We start from the raw sequence: 20,720 nt of genomic DNA, 5'->3' as shown, positions 1-20,720 counted from the left end.
TAGGAGAGTACTAGCATGACAAGGATCAGCGGCGGAATCGGCTCGAAAATCCTGCGTACACCTTCCATGTATATAATGCATGATATTGATCTCTCGAATCGGTCTAAAATCTACACTTTGATACCGTCGAAAATGAGGAAAACCCAGGAATGCTTCTTCACTGTGAACCCATTGGCGTACTCGGTCGTCCACCCTTCTTTGCTCAGACTGGTTGCCACCGGCTTGACGTTGTTCGGGTTCTCGAAGGTGTTCTACACAAAAGATCAGCATGCCGATCGACCGACGAAGGACCATGCAGAATACTTACCGTGGCTACGAGATCATCATGGTAAATCTCGTGTATCTTCACGTTTCTCAGCTCTGGACGTGCAGAAGTTAGTCGATGCCGTTATGGTATCATTGCCAGGTGTGAGTGCTCACCGAACCCAGAGAAGCCAATGTTGGTCACCCAATCTGCTGTAGGGTGCCGATTCAGCACGCTAACTCGTATACTCAGTCCTTCCGGAGTCTTGACCAATACGGCGACGCTATCTATGTACGAGGGGTTGTATCCTGCTTGTTGGATGTACACCGGATAGGTTGGTCCGGTGCTGTATCGAAGCCCCAGACATACTGTATGAGCTATGACCTTTCATTCAAATTATCAATGGAATGCCAAAACTCACTAGACATCAGGGAACGAAGGTAATTGAAGTAGATGGCCGTGTTTCATGTACTTGCTGAAAAGCTCAAGCGGGTAGTAGAGTGTCTGACGCAGGATTCCATCGGGTCGGGTCATAAGAGGGGAGATCTGCGGTCGCATACATCAGTCGACCTTGTTTTGTGACACTCCGCTCCTCCACCGACACGCTGACTCACAACATTGACGGACTGAGCTAGACACGCTATACCTATATCCTTATGTTTCCTGACCAAGACATTCAACCAAGCGCAGAATCCTAACATATCCGTGTAGTCGTAGACCTGTTCAAGACCGTTCGATCCTGCAGCTTTCACATCATCCCAAACATTCCACTGAGATTGGTCAGCCCGACCATCACCTCTCCCTCTTATACGACGATAACTCACCTCGTCAAAGCATATCTTCATATCCCTCGCCGGCATTCGTTCTAGCGTCCTGCCTATATTCGCCATATCGATCAAAGATTTACATATCTCGAGATGCTTCTCGGCCGCCTAGTAGAAGATATGATTCAGCTGAACGTATCCTGCTATATATCATGGGACAACTCACAACCGGACCAAACACATTCTTCTCATAGTCCAGCCCCGGCACACTCGACATCTTATCGTGTCCCAACATGGTACTGCTCGTATCAGCTTCCATCATCCCTTCCCAGAACTCACTAGAAATGGATTGAATGCATATCTGCCCATGGGAGTAAAGCTCCGATCACTTCTCTGTCCCACTCGGACGCTCCCTGTTGTCGATACGTGAGCGGAGACCCAATTAAATCATCATCGGTCACACTCACAGTCTCACCGCATGAGATTAGACAAATAGTCGGATCAACGAGCTTCAATGCATGTGCCCATTGGCGAGCTTTCCGGGCGTACTCCGAGGGCAGCATGTTTCCTACCTGCCAAGGACCCCACACTATTTCCAGGTCAATACCGAGGCGTATTATGCGAGTAAACCCACTCACTTTCATTCCCTAGACCCCAGTACTTCACATTGTGAGGTTCCTTTCTCCCCGTATGCTTACGACGTAACTCTGCCCAGCTATGAGACAACCTTCAGATTGATTGCTCAATATCGACCAATTCCCGAGCCAGCTCACTGTGTATCTCCCGTTCCATTGCAATACTCCAACCACGATAGTGCTTCTTCCAGAGTACCCGTTCCCACTGTTCCACCGTCAGCTCAAAGCCGGATTGGGCATATGATTGGTATACTCACTGTTCAGGCAGATATACGGTTCGCTACCAAGCGCTCGACAGTAGTCGATGAACTCGTCTGTACCGAAACTGACGATATGCATCAGCTATATCGTTCAAGTCTCCTCTGTCACCCACTAGACGGTCAACTCACATGTTGGACTCGTCGCTCAACCATGCCAGCTCTATTCTCTTCGGACGTTGACTGATCGGACCGATACCATCTTGCCAATGATAATTTGACACGAAATTACCTGTGAAGTCTCGTCAGCCAGGCTACATCAAAAAGCTTGACAGGTCTGACTCACCCCCAGGCCATCGCATCATCGGTACCTCCAATTCCCCATCTTTAGCTAAACACGACATGACATCTTTCCTCCATCCTAATCTACCCTTGTATAGCGGACCACTCTTGTCCTGCTTGACTAGTAACTTCGAGGGACTTGGTGTTTTTGGGCTGTCGACTATCCCTCCGTATATGCATCTCCCCAGGTGTTCCAGAAAGCCAGAGTATAGTTTGTCCGTTATAGGTGGTTCAGCAGGGTGGACCAGTCTGTCGACATCTAGGTTCAGAGGGGTCGAACGCAGCTCAGCAGGGTGGTCAGGCGTTGCTCGAAAGGTCACTACACTCTGCTGTTGGTGTAGAGCTTGCAATACAGTGGTATGTTGACTATAGGCCGCCATTCTGCTACACTGATCTATGAATGCTCTGGGTGATCTGTGACAAGTCTGGATGAAGTTGACTTCGTTTGTCCATCATCCGTTGTCGATATTTACAAGACTTGGGATCCCCTCGGTTATTTGCAAAGTACCGCTGACCGGTTCTCCGGCATAACTTTCCAGTGGCGTAGTCCTGACGGATGCGAAGACGGCCCTAGTCCATAAATCGCCAAGCAAGCATGTTCGAACGGTCAGCACGCAGATAGGCATGGCTGATTTCCCGATCTCAGCGCGATTCGTGGTCGTCGCGGATCAACAAAGCATGGTATATTTCCAGGTACGGCAACGGTCCGGAACGGCAACTGAACATAATCGGGCCTACTTTTATGACGCTGGTTTCGATTATTTTGCACGTCGACCGCATGGAACGGTTGAAAAGCTTGCAGAAGAAAGTTATACCGTCATGACTGATCACATGATGATTTACCGGAATCCCATGGTGGACGCAGCGGGAAAATCGGAAAATGCTGCACGCACCGCACCTGACGAGCAAAACACTATGGCAAGCAGCTAAGGCACCGCTTGAATTCTCGATGGTCTTCGTTGATTGACGAAGGAACCCAACATCATATAAAGACGCCAAGGGTCCCCTCTTCGGAGTCCCATTTTCTCCATCTCCTCAATCTTTTGAATCTCAAACAACAGCCTCTATTGAGCTCGATCGACAATCATGCTACCTCCGAAGGTCTACACGTTCCTATGCGCGTGTTTCGCAGCGTGAGCAGGATCATTGCCGCGGTCGAGGTAACGCATACTGACTTGCAAACACAGTATGGGGGCAACCCTCTACGGATACGACTTGGGTGTGATCTCCTATGTGATCGTCGCTCCCGATTTCCTGCGAGTGACGGACAACCCGAACGATAACTACATGGGTTTCATCGTCAGTTCGATGTTGCTTGGGTAAGTGTTCTCGTTGGAGCGTGAGATCCACCGACGGTTCTGACAAATCCCCTGTAGTGCGTTCTTCGGTAGTATCCCGGCTTGTCTCATTGCGGACTGGTTCAGTCGACGTATGGCCAGTGAGTATATCCATGACTAACTCCGCGCGATCATCGTGCTGACAAAGGGCCACAGTCACGGTCGCGGGAGGTGTTTTTATCGTCGGTGGTATACTACAAACTGCATGTCAGAACAAGGAAACGATGTTTGCGGGTCGATTCTTTGCCGGATTTGGTATCGGAATGCTGGTAAGTTCGGTGTATTGTAATGGTTGTCAGTCAGTGCTGACGGATATCGCAGGGTGTTCTTGCGCCATGTAAGCCGTCAGGTATAGCATTTAATCTGGAACGTTGTGGACTGATGATGCCCTCCCTGGCGAACAGTGTACCAATCTGAAATCGCTCACCCTTCGAAACGGGGAATGCTTACCGCCACCTTCCAATTCTTCCTGGGTATCGGTGCTATAGTAGCAGGTTGGATCGCTTATGGTGTGCAACAAACACACCCTAATGACCCCATTGCTTGGAGATTGCCCGTAAGTTGTCTATCCATTCGTTCAGAATCGGGTGGCTGATCATCATGTAGCTCGGTTTCCAAATGGCTCCTGCTGTACCATTATTGCTTCTTTCGTTCTTGCTCCCAGAGTCCCCACGGTATGTCTTATTGTATACCGTGTCACTTGTAGGCGTGGCTGACAGTAACTTCTGCGTAGATGGCTTATGATCAAGGGTCGAGACGAGGATGCTTTGCGCACGCTCGCCAGATTGCATGCTCGCGGAAACACGAACGACCCGTTCGTCCGAGGAGAATGGCTAGCAATGAAAGAAAAGCTTGGACAAGAAGCTGCGATCGATCAATCTTGGTCTTTGGTAAGCATGATAAAACCCGATTTCATTGTACATGTGTTGACCATTTGACCCAGATCTTCACCGATCGAACCAATATGCGCAAGGTGTTGTACGGTATCATACTTCAATTCTCCGTCCAAATGACCGGTGTTTCCGCCATCCAGTATTACGCTGCGTAAGTAGTCACCGAAATTATCCAGATATCAATACATGGCTGACTTCCTCGTACATACAGTACTGTCTACAAGTCTGTCGGTTTCTCTCAGAACACCGCTCTCTTGATCAACTCGCTCAACAACATCAACGCACTGTTCGGAGAGCTAGCCTGTATCTTGCTCGTCGACCGAGTCGGCCGAAGATTCCCTTTGATCGCTGGAAATATGCTAGCTGGAACTTGTTTCGCAGTGGCAACGTGAGTCACCCATATGCATGTGACCTAATCAGGCAGTAGCTGATTCGTTGTCTCAGAGCCTTGGCTAAACAATTTGCCACCGGTGGCGGAAGTCGAGGACAAGGAATCGGCTTTGTCGCTGTGCTATTCATCTACAACTTCGCTTTCTCTGCGTGTATCGGTCCTCTCTCATGGGTATAGTGAGTGTCTTCAGCATTTTCACAAGTACAACGTAAACTTATCGCTGACTCAAAGTTCTACTATAGCCCTGTCGAGATCTTCAACACTGCTGTCAGAGCCAAAGCCACCGCGCTCACATGTATGGCTGCATGGATCAGTAATTTCATGATCGGGCAGGTATCGCCAAAAGCTTGGACCAACATCGGTAAGCAGTCGCATTCGACCCTTGCCCCTGAAAATTTTCGAACATCAGCTAACTCGAGGCTGAACAGGATGGAAATACTACCTTGTATTCACCGTTTGTGGATTCACGAATGCTCTGACCTTCTACATCTTGTTCCCTGAAACCAAGGGTCGAACATTAGAAGAGATGGATTTGTACTTCCGAGAGACTCACTGGTTCGTGCCCGGTGCTAAGACCCCTGCGGTCTCCGCCAAAGAACGTGAAGAGCAATTGGCTCAAGGTCAGTTCCGTTCTCTCCCTATCTGATGAAAAAGCTGACGATCAATGCAGATGGTTTGGCACAAGAGCGCGGACTTCCTGGCTCGGATGCTGAGAAAGGATTGCAAGGCGATTACAACCACCACGAACATATTTGAGGGTGGTGATAGGAAGATTTCGTCTAGGCGTTGGCGGGGCAATTGCTTTGAGCACTGAGGTGGACAGAGCTGAGGGTACGGAGCGGAGTTGTGTTTAAGCTTTAGAAGCTGAGAACAACTATGTACAATGATATAAAAGATAATGCATCCTGGATTCGAGTCACCAATACCAATAGTCGCTAAGCTTACGTAGAACTCTTACATCTTTTCCCGCTAGATCTTGACCTTAACAGATACTTCTAGCCCCTAGAATTTGGCAGCCTTGACAGGGATGCCGGTGGAGTCAGAAGCATGATCCCCAAGTATGACCTGCTTCTTCTTTCCGAATCTAATGTAGCCCATGACGTATGCAGCGGCGACGAGAAGAGCGACAACGACGATACTGACAGAAGCCCCGATACCTCCTCCAGCAGCCGCGGAAAGGCCATTGCTCGATGATCCGGCAGTCTGGCTAGAGTCAGCCGAAGTGGCTTGAGGAATCTCCGAGCTGGTCGATTCTGATGATGAAGATGTCTGGCCAACCTTCATCGAATCCTGACTACTTGCTTCTTGAATGGAAGAGGTCAAGTTGCTACACATGTAGTTCTCGGACGGGGTGAATCCTTGAGCGGATGTGAGTGTGATGTCGGCACAATAGTAGTAGTTGTCTGCGTTGTCTTCGAGCTGAGGGCACCCAGAGGTCAGCAGGGATAAACAGACCATGAAGGATCACTCACGTTGTACATCAACATCAGGGTCACATCATCTCCGGCTTTGAGTCCGAAAGACGCGAAGTCAGGACCAGGTTGACAATAGTGTCCAGCACCGAGCTCGGTGAGCGAGTTGGTATAGGTAGAGAAAGCATGAAATCTGGTGGGGTCAGTCTCGTTGGTCCAAAGGACGTTGAGATTGTCAAGAAGGGTTTTGGAAGTGAGTGAGATGTCACCGCCAGTGAGAGGGTAAGATGTTCTGCTTCCTGCAGGCGATCCTCCGCAAGGCGCTTTCGTGGCTGAACTGACGTTGAAGTCTCGACCGGGTGGCCAAGCGAAACCAATTGGACTAGTTCCGTTGAAGTCCTGCGCAGAAGAGTGTTAAACAGTATTCGAGGAAAATCAGCACCGTGATCAGCTTACGGTGATAGCTTCTCGACGCTCAATGCTAATAGCAGATACCAGTGACGCAGCGGCTGCGGACACGATGATTGATCGTACCAACATGATGAGTGATATCCGGATCGTTTGAGGAAACGGAAAGAATCTGCGACCACGGAATTCACTATATACCGTGTGAATCAGGCCAGAAATGACATTCTATGCTCCCAGTGTCATGTGAACTTTTTGACTCTCTTCGGCCGGTATGGTAGGATGAATGGTCTTCGAGATATTGCCTTTATCTGATAAGCTTAGGCAGCGCGGGTCACGTAGATTTTAAGGAAGCCAGGAAGCCAGGCACTGTAGGCTTGGTTTTGGCATGCTCTCTCTGTCCTGCAGATTGCTCTGAGATGCTTTCGGCCGCAGTGCGTCGTCGAAGCAGATTCGAGCTGGAACAGGCGCTGAATAAAGTATGCCATGAGCGTTCAGGGACCAGGCTTGGCGTTGCGAGAGGGATCGGCCGAGGCACCAAATTCCGACGTCCGAACGCTACTTCTTACTGTCAGTGGTGTGTATGATTCCTATAATTTGCGAATCAAGCCGAGATGTCTTTCTGATTGCTTTGGAAGGTCCACTGCTCACTGCATACCTCAGTTGTACGACCCGCTAATGAGTCGTTGTCGTTGTGCACAATGACGAACTGCGCCCAGCACTATCCCTCTTTTCGGTTGGTTTGCCATCGTCGCGCAACTTGTATGCGGGGACGTCTTGCAACATCGGCGGAGACAGCGCATGTCGTGACTCTGATGGTCGTGTATCGACCATCGCCAGTGAAGGAAAGACCTGTACAGGCGGAAGATGCGTTAAACATGCGGGTCTTCGTCATCCATCCTTCTCACCGAACTCTGCGACGTCAGCCAGGCCTCCCAATGTCACCTTACTGATCTCACGCAGACCAATAGCCCACAAGCCTATTGAAGGTACGCGAAGGCGTTGAATCATCATATCCGCAGAAGCAGTTGAGTCTGTCGGTATTCGATTGCAACCAGGTCATCGTTCGATGAAGACCACGCGAATCCCACCATTTTTCTCGGGATCAGTTTCTGACTTCTAACGGTCAAATCCGATTTCTCGAGAATCCTTATCTTTCTTATCTTCATCTGTCTATTTCTACACCTCTTGGTCCAACCAGAAGAAACCGATGCGAGAGTTGACTAATGCCAAGACATTCAAGCATACGGATCTGAACGTCTCTGATTACTAGCTGGTTGGCTAGGAGAGAATTTGATGCGTGCTGCTCATAAAAAGAGGTCATCAATGACTGCTCCGATCAAATTCCCCTCCCGAACTTTCTGCTTTTGCTAGACCATCCCGCTGTTCCCTGTCACCGGTCATGACATCTGCTACTTCTCCAAAAGGCGGAACCCTCTTCCCATATATATTAGATTTTCAGGGAATATAACACTGTCACCCAAATCGATATGACTTGCCTTTCTCGTCGAAGTCGCCATCATCATGACTAGAAAACATCCTTTCATTGGCTAAGGCTTCTCTTAAGCGGCCGCTGAAGAGCTATGGCATCGACTATGATAGCGGACTTTTTCCGTTAACCCACCAAAAGGGTATTCGGGCGTACTTTAGACTGACTTTGGGCTTCAGGATAGTCTATCGGTAGTCCGTCAAGCCGGTATTCAGAATTTGACCGAAAGATAAGGAAATCATATATATATATATATATATATATATATATATATATGCCGCTTAGATGTCTTCAGTCGGATGATCTTCCCATCATTGACAACCTACTATACCTGATGCCAGAAGTCTCGAGATATCACCTTGGTCGAATCATGTTGGGAAAGATTCTCTCTGTCGCACTTTGCGCTACAGCCGCTCTGGCAACACCAGTCACTGTGAAGAGGGATAACTTCGGCTTGGAATGGGTGTCCAAGGATTCGTCGTTACCAAAGGTTGTGTAAGTTAACTCTTCCTCGGACACGATTATACAGGTAAGCTAATAATCTGGGCTCTAGCTTATACAACACCGGTGGAACAATCGTATCTACCTCTAATTATTCGACCATTGACAATGTGAACTACGGATCTGGTCCAAGGGTTTACCCAGAATACCTCATCGGTAACTACAGTGTTATCCTTGACAGGGCACAAATCGCTATAGTCGACATGTCAAACGCTGGAGGATCCTCAAATTTGAATTCCACTCTATACTACAACGTTAGTAAGGCTGCGAACGAGCACTTGTGTTCCGAGGGAAGCGACATCGCCGGTGCTGTCATGTTTCATGGTACCAACACTGAGGAGGATACCGTAAGTAGTCAAACATGTTGTGTGCCTCTGCGAGCCTCGAAGCTGATACCTTAGACATAGTTCTTTGGGGTAGACCTCACTTTGAATTGCTCGAAACCCTTTGTCGCCACCGGAGCTATGAGACCTGAATCATACATCTCGAATGATGGTCCATCCAATTTCTACCAAGCGGTGGCCGTGGCATCTGACCCGAAAGCAAGAGACAGAGGTGCATTGGTCGTCTTCAACGATCGAATCTCCTCAGCTTTCTACACAATCAAGACCAACGGTAACACCCCCGACACTTTCAAGGCTTTAGAACAAGGCAATTTAGGAGCTTGCCTAGGTGGACAGCCATACTGGTACTTCGAGCCGTCTTACCCAGTGGCTAGATACCATTTCGACCTTTCTTCCGTGGCCAGTGGTCAAGATCTCCCTAGTGTTGTCGTTCTCTTCGGATCTCGTGAGTCTTAAAAGATTGGTGTGAGGATGAGAAGTATCACCGTTAGCACGTCCAACTGACGATGTACGATTATTCTGCAGAGGGTTTCGATACCTCTCTCATGTTTGCTGCCGTAGCCAACGGTGCCAAGTGAGTGCACATGAAATCATCACGAGAACAAACAACGGATAGCTAATCCAAATATGTGGTTGACAGGGGAATCGTTATCATGGGTGCTGGAGCAGGACAGCTTTCCACCGCAGCCGTTGAAGTAGCTGGCAAGCTGAAAGAACAAGGTGTGCCAGTCGTTGCCTCTTTGAGACCGGTGACCGGTGCTTCTCCTCCCAAGCCATACGAGCAAAACTAGTGAGTTGCCGCAATGTTTTCCTGCTTACGAGCGGAACTGACTAGTGTGCCCTCTTAATAGCATCTCCTCGGGCTACATGCAAGCTGGTAAAGCCAGAATCCAGCTGCAACTTTGTCTCGCTACGGGCATGGGCTGGGAGGGTTGTCGAGATGTCTTCGAGAAGGACATGAGGGAGGTCATCTACAACGACTCTACCCAGTACTACTTCTCATAGGCGAAGCCAAAGCAGGTCAGAATTCCTTGCGAACGGAAGGTCAACGACAAAATACAGGTAGAAGGTCACTTATAAAGACTCATAGTATAATAGATTGGGGAACAACAGCGAAGTTATAATGCATTTCATCTTTTCGCTGCGCTACCGGTGTGTGATGTTGTTTCAAGGTGTAGATGATGAGCAAGACATCGTGACTTGAACTAGCAGGTCACCAATTTCTGTTCTGCTTGGCAATTTCCACGATCTTGGTCGTCGATACTGACAACGCGCTAATCACTCTCTGCGTATCATCCTTCCACATCTCTCTGAGAGCGTCATCCCACAGCATTCTGTCCATCAATCTGTTCACAAGTATATCGCTAGCGCTTGCACATTGTGCGGAAACCTCTGGTGATTCGGCGTCCGTCAGGTCCATAGGACAAGGATGACCCTCCCAAGCATGTCGGCTCTGCCAGAAACTGAATTCCAATCTCGCATCATTCAGAGCATCGAGGTAGCAATGTTTGTGAGCAGTCGACCAGTGTGGACCTGATCACCAGAGACGCTCTCAGCTTCTCCAAATGAATGGAGAGATTTTGGGACACTTACAATCACTGATAGTTTGGCCCTGGATCCATTGATCGGGTTGACGAAGAGTGTCGAGACCGATTCGGAGGTGTTGCCAAGCTAGTTGCATCTTAGGAGACAAGTTATGTGGATGAGGTGGATTGTGCATGCCTCCTCTAGTGAGTAAGCCTACTACGAGGTAGTCCAACGCTGAATACCTTCCCTCACTATTCCCCGTCGATTGTTCGGGGTTCTGCTGATACTCAGACCCATCGGAAGCACTATAGGAATGAGGACATAGTTGATGAGTACTGCTATCAGAACCCCTGTGAGGCTGCGGTGTACCCAGTGAGTGTACCTGCTGAGTAATTTGAAGTATCTGAGGTGAATGAGCGTTCATCATGGTTGTTGGAGGAATGACATATTCCAGGGAGCTTTCCGCGTAGCGAGACGGGATGACATTGCCTTCAACATCTCTTTTGCCACTCAATATGTCATGAATAGACGGAAGGACTGGCGTAGCGGTATCATATACTGAGTGTCTTGTGTCACCGGTAGAGGAGTGGTGACCTGAGTATGGGTTTTCGAAGCGAGAATCGCTAGAAAGACGATCTCGGTCTGACGATGATCTCGGCATATCCCACTACGACTAGTTGTATCTCTGCAAGACGAGCAAGGCAGTCGATTGGTCAAGAGGGACAATCACGAAATGGAAGCCCTACTACACTAAACGTATACCATGGACCAGTCATGAGAGGATTATCGTACTCGCTTTTTAAGGACTCGCCAAGCAATTCTGACTTGCATATTATTGTGCCTTCCTCTCTCCTTCGAACTTGTTGATCCTCGAGCCCCGACATTACACAGGTGCAAGTCTGATCCGCTTCTAGACTTTATATGATACAAAGAGACGCTCTCCTATGTGCTGTTCTAGACCGCGAGAAGCTCTAGCATGGGACACCCTCTCGTATACTTTGGCGAGACGATCCTTTCTGCGCTACAAAGCATCAATCGCAATCGGCCGAGTGATGTCATCGTATGTCAGTCGCCTCACCACAACACGTCGTACACGATCAAGCCTTTTCACCATGGCTTGGGTAGGCGTGAGCGGGAACACAGCCTTGCCGAGTCCACACACTCTCTTTGAGAATCCGGCTGTGACAAACAATGGCAGATTGACGTCGTACTCGTTTGGCTCACCGTTTATAGTGATTCCGGCGTGCAAGCTATTGTCGCCGTGAGTCACGAGTGATGAAACCCTTGAGCCCAGAATAGCACCTGAGAGTGATTCTTATCTTTTTGGCTTGACCCCTATTGAGCATGAAGTCGAGCACTGCCCACATGGTGCTCGCTTTTCCTGACTTGAGGGATCAACGTTGAGTTTGCGTAGATCCCGTTCAGGATGTACCTGAAAAGGCGTTCGAGTTGGAGAGACGCGTAGAAAACGTGACGAGGGAGAAGAACAGTCAGGATTCCTTCTTTTCCTGGAAGACGCCAGGCACTCGGATCCCCGGAAGATCACTTTCAAGCTATTTTACTCTTTGCGGCAGGTATCTTGCAATTCCAGATCGCTCGCGTTGTAGCCGGAATGAAAAGGTTCGATCGCTTTTTACGTGGGTTTTCACTTGCTCCGAGAGACAGCGGTGTTAGATGCTGGCATTGGCTATTGATGGCGTTGTTCCGCTCTTCACTATGAACGCCTCTTGCTCATCAACAACGGATCGTCGTTCACCTTGTGATTCGCAAATTTTGTCGCTCAGTTCAAACATCATCATTATCATCAAACCTTTCTATCACGCTATTGTCTGTCCGATGAAACATCTTCAGACCGCCAGAGACGATCTTCGAGTACTGAGTTAGATCTTCAGGTATTGTTTCATCACTGCAACATTTACATTGGGGTCTCACCTTCGTGCCGACACGTTCTCCCTAGCCCGCTGCATCATTGGGTCGGTTCCAGCAACGCATCGGTCATGCGAGGGCCGACATGGAGGAGATAGCTAAGAGCAATAATCCGTATCCTGTGATGCCGACAGGATACCTTCTAGGATCTTATCTGGCAGTGAGCCGTGCCCTCTCTTTACTTTCCGATGTCTGCCCTTGTACACGAGCCGCTGCTGACGTCGTATGTCATAGCTTGCACTATATGGCGTTCACTTCTCCCAAGTCGTGCGATACTTCTCGCATCATCGCGATTCTTGGGAAATCAGATTACTGGTAGTCTGGATCTTCACACTCAGCACGCTGCAAATCCTCATTATATTGTTGTCGAGTCATCAGTACTACGTGAATGGAATAGAGGATCCTTCGATATGGGGTACATTCTGGTGGCCTCTAAGTTTCCAGGATGGTCTAGTGAAGCCACTGAGCCGTTTTCGCTTCCCCTGAGGTATTGCTTGCTGATGCTCGACATGATCTCGCAGATCCCCTTGATGGCGTTTACGGCTCAGCTGTACTTTGGTAGACGAGCGTGGATGCTCACGGGGAGGAGACCTTGGATGCTATGGCTTGTCTCAGGTCTGGCCTCCATCACACTTCTCGCTGGTATAGGGTGAGTTACGCCGTTCATCGCCTCTGTGGAGCTCAGACTTTCAGGCTGATCATAGTAACTATGCACAGCCTCGCAGTCACAGCGCATATCTGGTCAGATCATCCTTTCGTTTCCAAAGAATCCTTCGGACACCGAGCAATCGGTGTACCATCTCAAGCGGTAGCTATCACTTGGATGGGTTTATCAGCGTTCACAGATGGCTCGATAACGCTACTCCTCGTCTGGCGGTTCCGTCAAGCTAGAAACTCAGTTTTCTATTCAACCAGGTCCCTTGTCAAACGAATGGTAGCTCTCACCCTGGAGACTGTCTTGCTTACACACATTGTCGGAGGAGTCATGTGCATAATTTTCTTGGCGTCTCCAGCAGCTCATAGAACGAAGAATGACTTTTTCTGGGTGCTCTTGGAGAGTGTGACGGAATTATACGCGTTATCGGTTGTGTTCACCATAAACTCAAGAACACCTAATGCACCACGGACGCCAGACTCCATGGATAGCGGATCAGCACCTAAAGATGATAGAGAAAATTTGCCGCCGAATCTGGGACAGACTATACTCGATTATCATGTGGAAGGCTATCAAGGATCTACACCCTTCGGAGTGAGGGCCGTCGCCATGCCGGAGAAGAACCAGATAAGCTCGACGCATGGTACTGCTTCAGGAACTGGCAGTAGTAGTACGAAATCGGGTTCTGGCTCGGGAATATCAGGCTCTGCATCTGGGTCGTCAGGATTGGATCATTCATCACCCATCACTCCACTGGAGGAGTTGGCATATTTCCCTGCTTATTCACCTCGAAGATTTTCTCAATTTGGTTTCGGATCTACAGAACGAATAGACGAAGATATAGAGATGAAGGAGAATAAATAGATCGGATCGCTTGAGGAGACGAATATACGTTTGGGACAGTGAGCTTTTGTTGTATCAATAGTGGATCATCTAGGTCTTCTAGGTTTCCTGTATGCATGTTATAATGATCTTGCAGTATAACCGTCCCATTTTGGTGTCGGATGCTTTTTTGCGATTCGCGTGGTGAGGTGACTCACCATACGGTCAGGCACACCACTCATCCGTCGCCGAACCTCCGAAGTGCAGCGTCATCAACCACTCGATTGATCCATGCTTACACTCTACATATATACCATCTTCAACCGCATCTACATCGATGATGGTCTCACGCAACAGCACAGTCAGCGTTCACGATGCAGAGTGCAGCAATCGACGAAAAGACGAAAGATGAAGCGACTGCTCGGATATCCGTTCTAGTGGTCGGTGCTGGACCAGCTGGACTCGTCAATGCTCGTACCCTCATCCAGGATGGCTTCGACGTAACGATAGTAGCCAAAGTAAGTCCTGGTCATTCTGAGGTGCTAGTAATATGCTCACCAACAGGGAAGGAGGATAGTGTAGGTGGATGCTGGAGTCATACGTATCCCGACCTGACGACCAACTCACCTTGGGGAGCATTCACTTTCTCGTTAGTTCTGCAGTTCGATGCTGAAGAATCCGGAAGCTGACAGAGTATATAGCGGCCTCGATATGCCCAAGCCTTCGAGCTTACTGGGTGACGTAGTTCCTGCTAGAACTTATAGACGATATCTAGAAGACTTTTATCATTACTTTGTGAAGGACAAGGCGGAAGTCTTGTAAGCATTCGGCTCATTTCGAGCATCATGCAATGGGAAACAGATACTGATTCAGCGATTTGTCTAGGCTTGCGACTGATGTCACATCCTTGAGTCCAAAGAGTGGAGGTACAAGAGGATGGGCTGTCCGACTCAAGGAGGACAAGGGGGAGAAGGAGCGATACTTCGATAGGGTTGTGCTGGCGACAGGCGTGAGCACGGATCTAAGAATGATGTCCCAGTCTCGCTGATGTAGGGAGTACAGTATCTCGGTTACCCCTACTTGCCGGAACTATTCCACAATACCCCAATTGCGACGTTCCATACCTTTGCTTTGTCGTATCAACCGCAAATTGACAAATTACTAGAAAGCGTTGAAGCGACTGCTGAAGCCCCAGACTCAGCAGGAGACAAGGATACGATATTAGTTGTTGGCGGAGGCAAGAGCGCGATGGACACCGCTGCTTTGCTGACCAATCGAGGCAAGAAGGTTGTTTGGACATTCAAAGGGCCGTTGAAGTGGTATTCGCCTTCTACACCACCTGGAATGATGGGCATCAAGTGAGTCTATCATACCTGTGTTTTACCTACTTGTCCGGCTGACCGAAGTTGGTTCAAGCCGCCTGGACATCCTTTTTGGACCCAGCAGAACCATTGACAGCTGGACGATGTGGTTCTACCACTGTACTGCTGTAGGAGCCGGATGGGTCAAGGGATTTTGGGGCATGATGCGTTCTATTTGGGTGCGTGAAATGACCCTACTGCCAATAAACACGCAAAAAGGCTGAATTAAAACATGTAACAGACCGGTATATATACAAACAACAGTCTTCCACCTCCACAGACGGATTCCTTTCTTGCTCTGGCTCTCTTCGCCGGTGGTTTACCTGGCTCTTCAACCGACTTTCTATCCCTCCTAAAGGCGGGCAAAATTGCTTCCCTACAAAACGCGACACCAATAGGCATCGACGAGGATGGAGTCACTTTCCAGACTATCGGCGAGGATAAGAAAGTGAATTGCGGTGCGATTGTTGCAGCTACCGGGTATCGAGGAGGTACATACGAGTTCATCGAAACTAAATTGAGACGATCATTAGGCTTGGAGCGTGTCCCACCCGAGTTTGGATTCAAAGAGGCAGTTCTGCAAATGCGAAAGAAGTGGAAGACTATCGATAGTGATGAAGTGGGCGATATACCGTTACCACTGGTGTACAGAGGTATCTTGCCATTTGGGAGATTTGCGCAGAAGGATCTCGCTATAACTGGTGCCACCAGGCGTAAGTGTATTGTATCAAAGGTCCAGGTTCTAACACTGGCAGGATGATTTGCTAAGATACTGTTGTCTTACAGCTTTTTCAATTCCTGCTATTACATATGAGGTCGAATCTCACGTGAGTAATACAGTTCGCCCAGTCGACAGTTATCATGCTGAGCCACATGTCCTCCAGTGGATTTCATCGCTGTTCAAGGACGATCCTTTCCTGAAATTACCCGCAAACGACGATGAATGCTTGAAGGAGATACAAGCGGATAATAACTTTACTAGAGCTCGATATCCGGGAATAGATCCCTACGTAAGTTGAAGCCTGTCCTGTTAGCAGTCTTGCAGTATTTGTCAGGTCTGACTGTGGGATCAGGAGACGATACCTTCCGGCACATACTTCTCAGGCTTCAACGATCACTCGTACTCGAGAGTACTACTGAGGGATATGTCACTCGATCCGTGGAGGCAAAAAGACCCCAATGCGCGATGGTGGAGATTCTGGAGTACGGCTTGGCTAGATGTCAGAAGTCATCCGGAGCAGTATGCGACGTTGGGCGAAGAGAGGCAAGCTTTGAGATCCAAGTGTCTGCAACGTATGTCGACTCAGATATGACCCCGTACTATTCAGGATACATGCATGAACATTGATAGGCAGAGTGTCAGACTCGCTGACTAATACATTGATGATCATGATCATGATGGAAAAACAGCAGTGGAAATAAGCTCGAATGTAAAGAGTCAGTCTCTCGTCATCTCACTAAGTGTCAGCTACATCCTTGTGAAACGCGACAATCTGCCGACCATGCGACTTCCAAAATCGTGATGATCCTATTTGACTTGTTTATCGGAGGAAGAGCCTTCCGAAATCGGCGTACCAGTTCCTAACGATTTTTCGCATCCGCTCAATCGATCGTATAACCCGGCGAGGTCGATCTGATCGCGCTTGTTACTCCAGGAATTGAACAGGAAGTTGATCTTTCCCGTGTCGATTGAGCGTGGCTCTATACGCCATCGACATTTTCGTCAACTGTCGAATGAGGGTGACGCCAGCATGATTTGTGTTTGTCGCCCAGCCTCGATTCGACCATGCTTCTCACTTCTCCTTCCCACGCATAAGAAGGAATGTCGGTTCCGTCGATATCGTGCACTGACACTGGGATCGAGGTTTCCCCTGCGTGGGAGGTATCTCCTGGGGCCATCGTAAATTGGGTGCTGCTCGAAAGCGAACAAAAGTCTGATCTACGAATGGCGAAGGATGTGCAGACCTGATTGATCACCGATCTGCTTTGCTTTGCTTTATGGGGAGAATTAAATCCACTCGAATGAATACTTGTAAATCTGGGCAGCAGTACGCTGTGATAGGTGATAGAGAGGAAAGGCGAAGAGGCAACGCAGCTATATACAGAATCGCAGTCACAGCTCTGATCTGAGATCCACTGAGTCGAGTCATGCTAGCTTGCAAGAACAAGGGCTTCTCAAGAAGGTCAAGGGAGAAAGGTGAGATGAGAAATGATAACGGTGAGAGATGCGACGTACGATCCAGTCAGAGCCTCCATTGATACTTGGCGCCCAGCGGAGAAGCCCAATGACGACTTAGGTCTCGCCTCTGAAGTTCACTGAACATAACTGTGTTCGTCAGTATCGTATGTTATCCATAATGCATACACAGATCTGTCTATCAAGATATTTCAAATCTATTCTTCTTTTCTGCTCTTCGCTTCGCTTCTCACTCTCCGTCCGTTCTATGCACGGACGATAACCGGAAAGCATAATGCAAATCTATACGTATAAGCAGGTTGAAGCAGCCCAGGGTGGTCCGCCATCGAGGCAGACCGTTAGATGCGATAGTGTGTGAGTGTGTGATTTGAGAACGACCATAACTGAACATTGAGATGGCCAAAATGTTATTTTCTTCTTTATTTGATACTTCGCTTCGCTTTCGTAGCGGTAACGGTAACGGTGTGTATGTCCAACGGCTCAAGATTTCGTGCTTTACGCTCTTTCCAAAACCTTGGTCTTCTTCTTTTTCTCTATATATTCAACGTATCCATACCATCCCTGTACGACCCAAGCAGATATGCAGGTCAGCAACATGCAAAGCGTTACATGAATAAGCAGTAAAAGAGGACACCACTTACACCACCAACGAGCGTGAGCAATATACCGACACCGTTCGTAGGTGAGATATGGAGGTTGAAAAGCATGACTGCCAAAACGATAGTCAAGACTTGTTTACAGCTATGCACGCAGGATCAGGTTAGTCAGCCTGATCACCTAGTTGATCTGATGTTCTCAGACGTATGAAGGGGAATCAGATACTCACTTGGCAGAGACTGTCATCGTCAAAGCTCCAGCTTTCTTGTTCGCAGTGAATGAAACGATGTTCAAGCCAAATGCGAAGACACCATTACAGAGCAAAGCAATAGCTTTGGATCTCGTCATTTGGGTAGCACCGTATCGTCGGACTCGTTCCAGTTCGCCAGTGTACCAGCCGTAGATCACACATTGTATGAAAGCGAGCGGAGACATTCGCATAAGTAGATCAAGAGGGTGCTGCGATCGGTCAATGAGGATAAGCTGTCGCAGCCTACTAGCCTGTCGAAGGTGTCTAGGCAGGATCTATGGTGCACTCACAAGCTTCAATCGACCGCCTCCACCAGTCTGAATCAAATTGGTAACTACCGTCTTGAGTGCAGCAAGGAACGTTCCGAGCAAGGTCAAGATCAGACCGAGAGCAGTGAAATCGTAATCGCCGTATGTGCTATAGCGATGTTCAGCGAAAAGATCGAAAATGCAGGAGAGGAGTTCAGGTACTCACGCAAATCCTACTCCAGCTACGACGGGCAGCAGCGAGACCAACTTCAACATACTGAACCTGGCACGAAGGAATATAGCGGCGATGAAGATGGTGAATAATGGCGTCGAAGCTCTAACCACTTGGTGGAACTGCAAGAACAGGTAGACAAGATTCAGCATCAGGTAGCCCGAAACAGAAACAAGGTGTTTTGATACTCACGGGAATAGAAACCAGTTGTAAACTGATATTACTGACTGCGATGTTGATCGTGTAGAGTACCGAGAAAGCAGCGAGAATGACATTTTCTTTCTGGGTCAGACGGGCGGGGGTCTGCACATAGCAACATTGCGCATCAGCTTCCTCTCGGGTGACAAAGGGGAGTAGGGAGGAACAGTGTATGATCCACTCACGAAAGCACCTTGTTCTAATGCTATATACGTACCCGCACAACCGGATAAAGCATGCAGACCCGTCAAAGTCTATCAAGCCGTTCGCGTGGTATCAGCCATAAATCAATCCATATTATGATCATTCAGATTGATGTCTGGGACAGGATGAAGGGGAAGACTCACGTAAGGGAAGGGGAAGCTGACCAGCACAAACTTGTTAAACAAAGTCAACCCCAGATTGAAGCAGAAATACAATCCTAACCAAAACGCGACCGAGTCTGTGAATGGTACTTTCTTCGGATGGACCGTTGGTGAATTCCCCAATAAGTTCTCTTTCCCCGTCAAAGGGAAATAAGGCTGACTTCCTACTCCTCCGAAAGTCGCGAAAGAGGTGTTTGCATTTTGCCAATTCTGTTTCTCTTTTCCTCCGTTCGCGTGGGCGTGTCCGTGCCCGTGAGAATCATATGGGTTATTTGGATCTATTGAATTGTGATTATGATTATGATTGTGATTGTGGTGAGTCAGATCTTCGTTACTCCCACTAGAATGGAAGACTCCGTTGTTCGCGCTTCCATCTGATTTATGAGGCGATAACACCCTCTCTCGAGGTTCGTAACCCAGACTGGATTTCCCCAGGGCCGAGCTAGAGGCGAAAGTACCAGAAGTGTTCGTGTTGTGTCGAGGAGATACGGTGCGCGGTCTAGGTGGAGTATTGCCGAATTGAGCTGAAGTAGTTGGGGGGAAGGGAGACAGGTTTTGCTGTTGCGGTTGAGGGGAAGAAGTTGATCCAGCCGACAAAGAATGGGACATCCCGGCCGAAGCGGAGGATGAGTCGGTAGTGGGGAAAGGAATTGCGATTGAACCGTCACTTGATTTCCTTCGTTGCATTTGTACGGGGACTGGAGGTAATGCAATATTGCCGTTTCCGTTTGCGGTCAAACTGGGTGAATGTAATTCTCTAGGAAGGGGATTCGAATTGGCTGGAAAGTTTATACCGATTCCTATCGATGTAGAGGAAGTATGAGAATCCGACCTCACAAGAGCGATACCACTCGTGTTTCCGCTGTTGTATGAGTATCCTTCGGGTGTACCTATGGGCCTATTATCTATACTCTGACGCTGTTGGGTATCCAGCTCGACCATCGCTTGTTCGGACAGCGCCAAGGTGGACTTGCCTGGTGAGATTGGAGAAGGCGTCTGAGGGGGCGAGTCGGGCTGAGGTGATTGAGGGATATACTTGTTGAGCGGTTGTTGAGCTGTGGGAGCTAGATATGTCGGTTGATGGGACATGAGTGTGTTTGAGGATGCGTTGATGTAGATTGATTCGGTATGTTTCGCGTGAAGTTTGGCAGAAAATTCAGTCTTCTGAGGTCTAAGTGCGTGTGCGGAGGTTACCTTGCATTCGTGGAGCAAGAGATGATTCGACTATACCAGCTAATCGACAATAGCCTATCGAAAGATCAGAGATGATGAAAGTGGTTTGCTAGTGCTGTGTGTCGGAAGCGTGATCGAGATGGAGGCTGGGCTTGTTTTGATGTGTGTGACGTCGACTATCCCGGTGATGTGGTCTGATTTGATGTCCGTGTCAT

At 48.6% G+C, this 20,720-nt stretch overlaps 8 protein-coding genes across 8 annotated transcripts; 4 read left to right on the top strand and 4 right to left on the bottom strand.

Annotated features, from left to right (window-relative positions):
- Window positions 1-110: 110 nt before the first annotated feature.
- I303_101420 (uncharacterized protein) lies at window positions 111-2,562 on the bottom strand (the record flags this gene model as incomplete). Its single annotated transcript, XM_018404788.1, has 14 exons — window positions 111-251; window positions 308-360; window positions 421-590; window positions 666-790; window positions 859-1,014; window positions 1,069-1,176; window positions 1,235-1,277; window positions 1,348-1,421; window positions 1,476-1,597; window positions 1,647-1,723; window positions 1,782-1,848; window positions 1,901-1,968; window positions 2,033-2,132; window positions 2,187-2,562. 14 exons carry the CDS (start codon window positions 2,560-2,562, stop codon window positions 111-113), a joined length of 1,680 nt encoding a protein of 559 aa, XP_018267442.1.
- Window positions 2,563-3,268: 706 nt separating this feature from the next.
- On the top strand, window positions 3,269-5,559 carry I303_101419 (uncharacterized protein; the record flags this gene model as incomplete). The annotated part of the gene is made up of 14 exons (XM_065968334.1): window positions 3,269-3,315; window positions 3,370-3,501; window positions 3,559-3,620; window positions 3,676-3,788; window positions 3,841-3,856; window positions 3,924-4,075; window positions 4,126-4,193; window positions 4,253-4,409; window positions 4,463-4,563; window positions 4,624-4,800; window positions 4,857-4,979; window positions 5,046-5,164; window positions 5,232-5,423; window positions 5,474-5,559. 14 exons carry the CDS (start codon window positions 3,269-3,271, stop codon window positions 5,557-5,559), a joined length of 1,545 nt encoding a protein of 514 aa, XP_065824406.1.
- A 246-nt stretch (window positions 5,560-5,805) lies between these two features.
- I303_101418 (uncharacterized protein) lies at window positions 5,806-6,755 on the bottom strand (the record flags this gene model as incomplete). The annotated part of the gene is made up of 3 exons (XM_018404786.1): window positions 5,806-6,222; window positions 6,276-6,614; window positions 6,672-6,755. The coding sequence occupies 3 exons, from the start codon at window positions 6,753-6,755 to the stop codon at window positions 5,806-5,808; spliced, it is 840 nt and encodes a 279-aa protein (XP_018267440.1).
- A 1,724-nt stretch (window positions 6,756-8,479) lies between these two features.
- On the top strand, window positions 8,480-9,959 carry I303_101417 (uncharacterized protein; the record flags this gene model as incomplete). The annotated part of the gene is made up of 6 exons (XM_018404785.1): window positions 8,480-8,604; window positions 8,663-8,957; window positions 9,018-9,399; window positions 9,480-9,528; window positions 9,595-9,744; window positions 9,806-9,959. The coding sequence occupies 6 exons, from the start codon at window positions 8,480-8,482 to the stop codon at window positions 9,957-9,959; spliced, it is 1,155 nt and encodes a 384-aa protein (XP_018267439.1).
- Window positions 9,960-10,167: 208 nt separating this feature from the next.
- I303_101416 (uncharacterized protein) lies at window positions 10,168-10,908 on the bottom strand (the record flags this gene model as incomplete). The annotated part of the gene is made up of 2 exons (XM_018404784.1): window positions 10,168-10,487; window positions 10,548-10,908. 2 exons carry the CDS (start codon window positions 10,906-10,908, stop codon window positions 10,168-10,170), a joined length of 681 nt encoding a protein of 226 aa, XP_018267438.1.
- Window positions 10,909-12,492: 1,584 nt separating this feature from the next.
- Window positions 12,493-13,926, top strand: I303_101415 (uncharacterized protein; the record flags this gene model as incomplete). Its single annotated transcript, XM_065968333.1, has 4 exons — window positions 12,493-12,567; window positions 12,642-12,860; window positions 12,929-13,056; window positions 13,125-13,926. The coding sequence occupies 4 exons, from the start codon at window positions 12,493-12,495 to the stop codon at window positions 13,924-13,926; spliced, it is 1,224 nt and encodes a 407-aa protein (XP_065824405.1).
- A 332-nt stretch (window positions 13,927-14,258) lies between these two features.
- On the top strand, window positions 14,259-16,558 carry I303_101414 (uncharacterized protein; the record flags this gene model as incomplete). Its single annotated transcript, XM_065968332.1, has 10 exons — window positions 14,259-14,402; window positions 14,454-14,533; window positions 14,586-14,702; window positions 14,770-14,893; window positions 14,938-15,242; window positions 15,301-15,424; window positions 15,487-15,958; window positions 16,032-16,072; window positions 16,130-16,255; window positions 16,319-16,558. The coding sequence occupies 10 exons, from the start codon at window positions 14,259-14,261 to the stop codon at window positions 16,556-16,558; spliced, it is 1,773 nt and encodes a 590-aa protein (XP_065824404.1).
- A 1,379-nt stretch (window positions 16,559-17,937) lies between these two features.
- I303_101413 (uncharacterized protein) lies at window positions 17,938-20,421 on the bottom strand (the record flags this gene model as incomplete). The annotated part of the gene is made up of 8 exons (XM_018404781.1): window positions 17,938-18,003; window positions 18,084-18,183; window positions 18,269-18,498; window positions 18,580-18,706; window positions 18,764-18,891; window positions 18,962-19,072; window positions 19,153-19,221; window positions 19,315-20,421. The coding sequence occupies 8 exons, from the start codon at window positions 20,419-20,421 to the stop codon at window positions 17,938-17,940; spliced, it is 1,938 nt and encodes a 645-aa protein (XP_018267435.1).
- Window positions 20,422-20,720: the final 299 nt, after the last annotated feature.

Source organism: Kwoniella dejecticola, chromosome 1 (assembly GCF_000512565.2).
Source record: "Kwoniella dejecticola CBS 10117 chromosome 1, complete sequence".
NCBI classification, from domain to species: Eukaryota; Fungi; Basidiomycota; class Tremellomycetes; order Tremellales; family Cryptococcaceae; genus Kwoniella; species Kwoniella dejecticola.
This window is presented reverse-complemented; position numbering and strand designations above follow the sequence as displayed.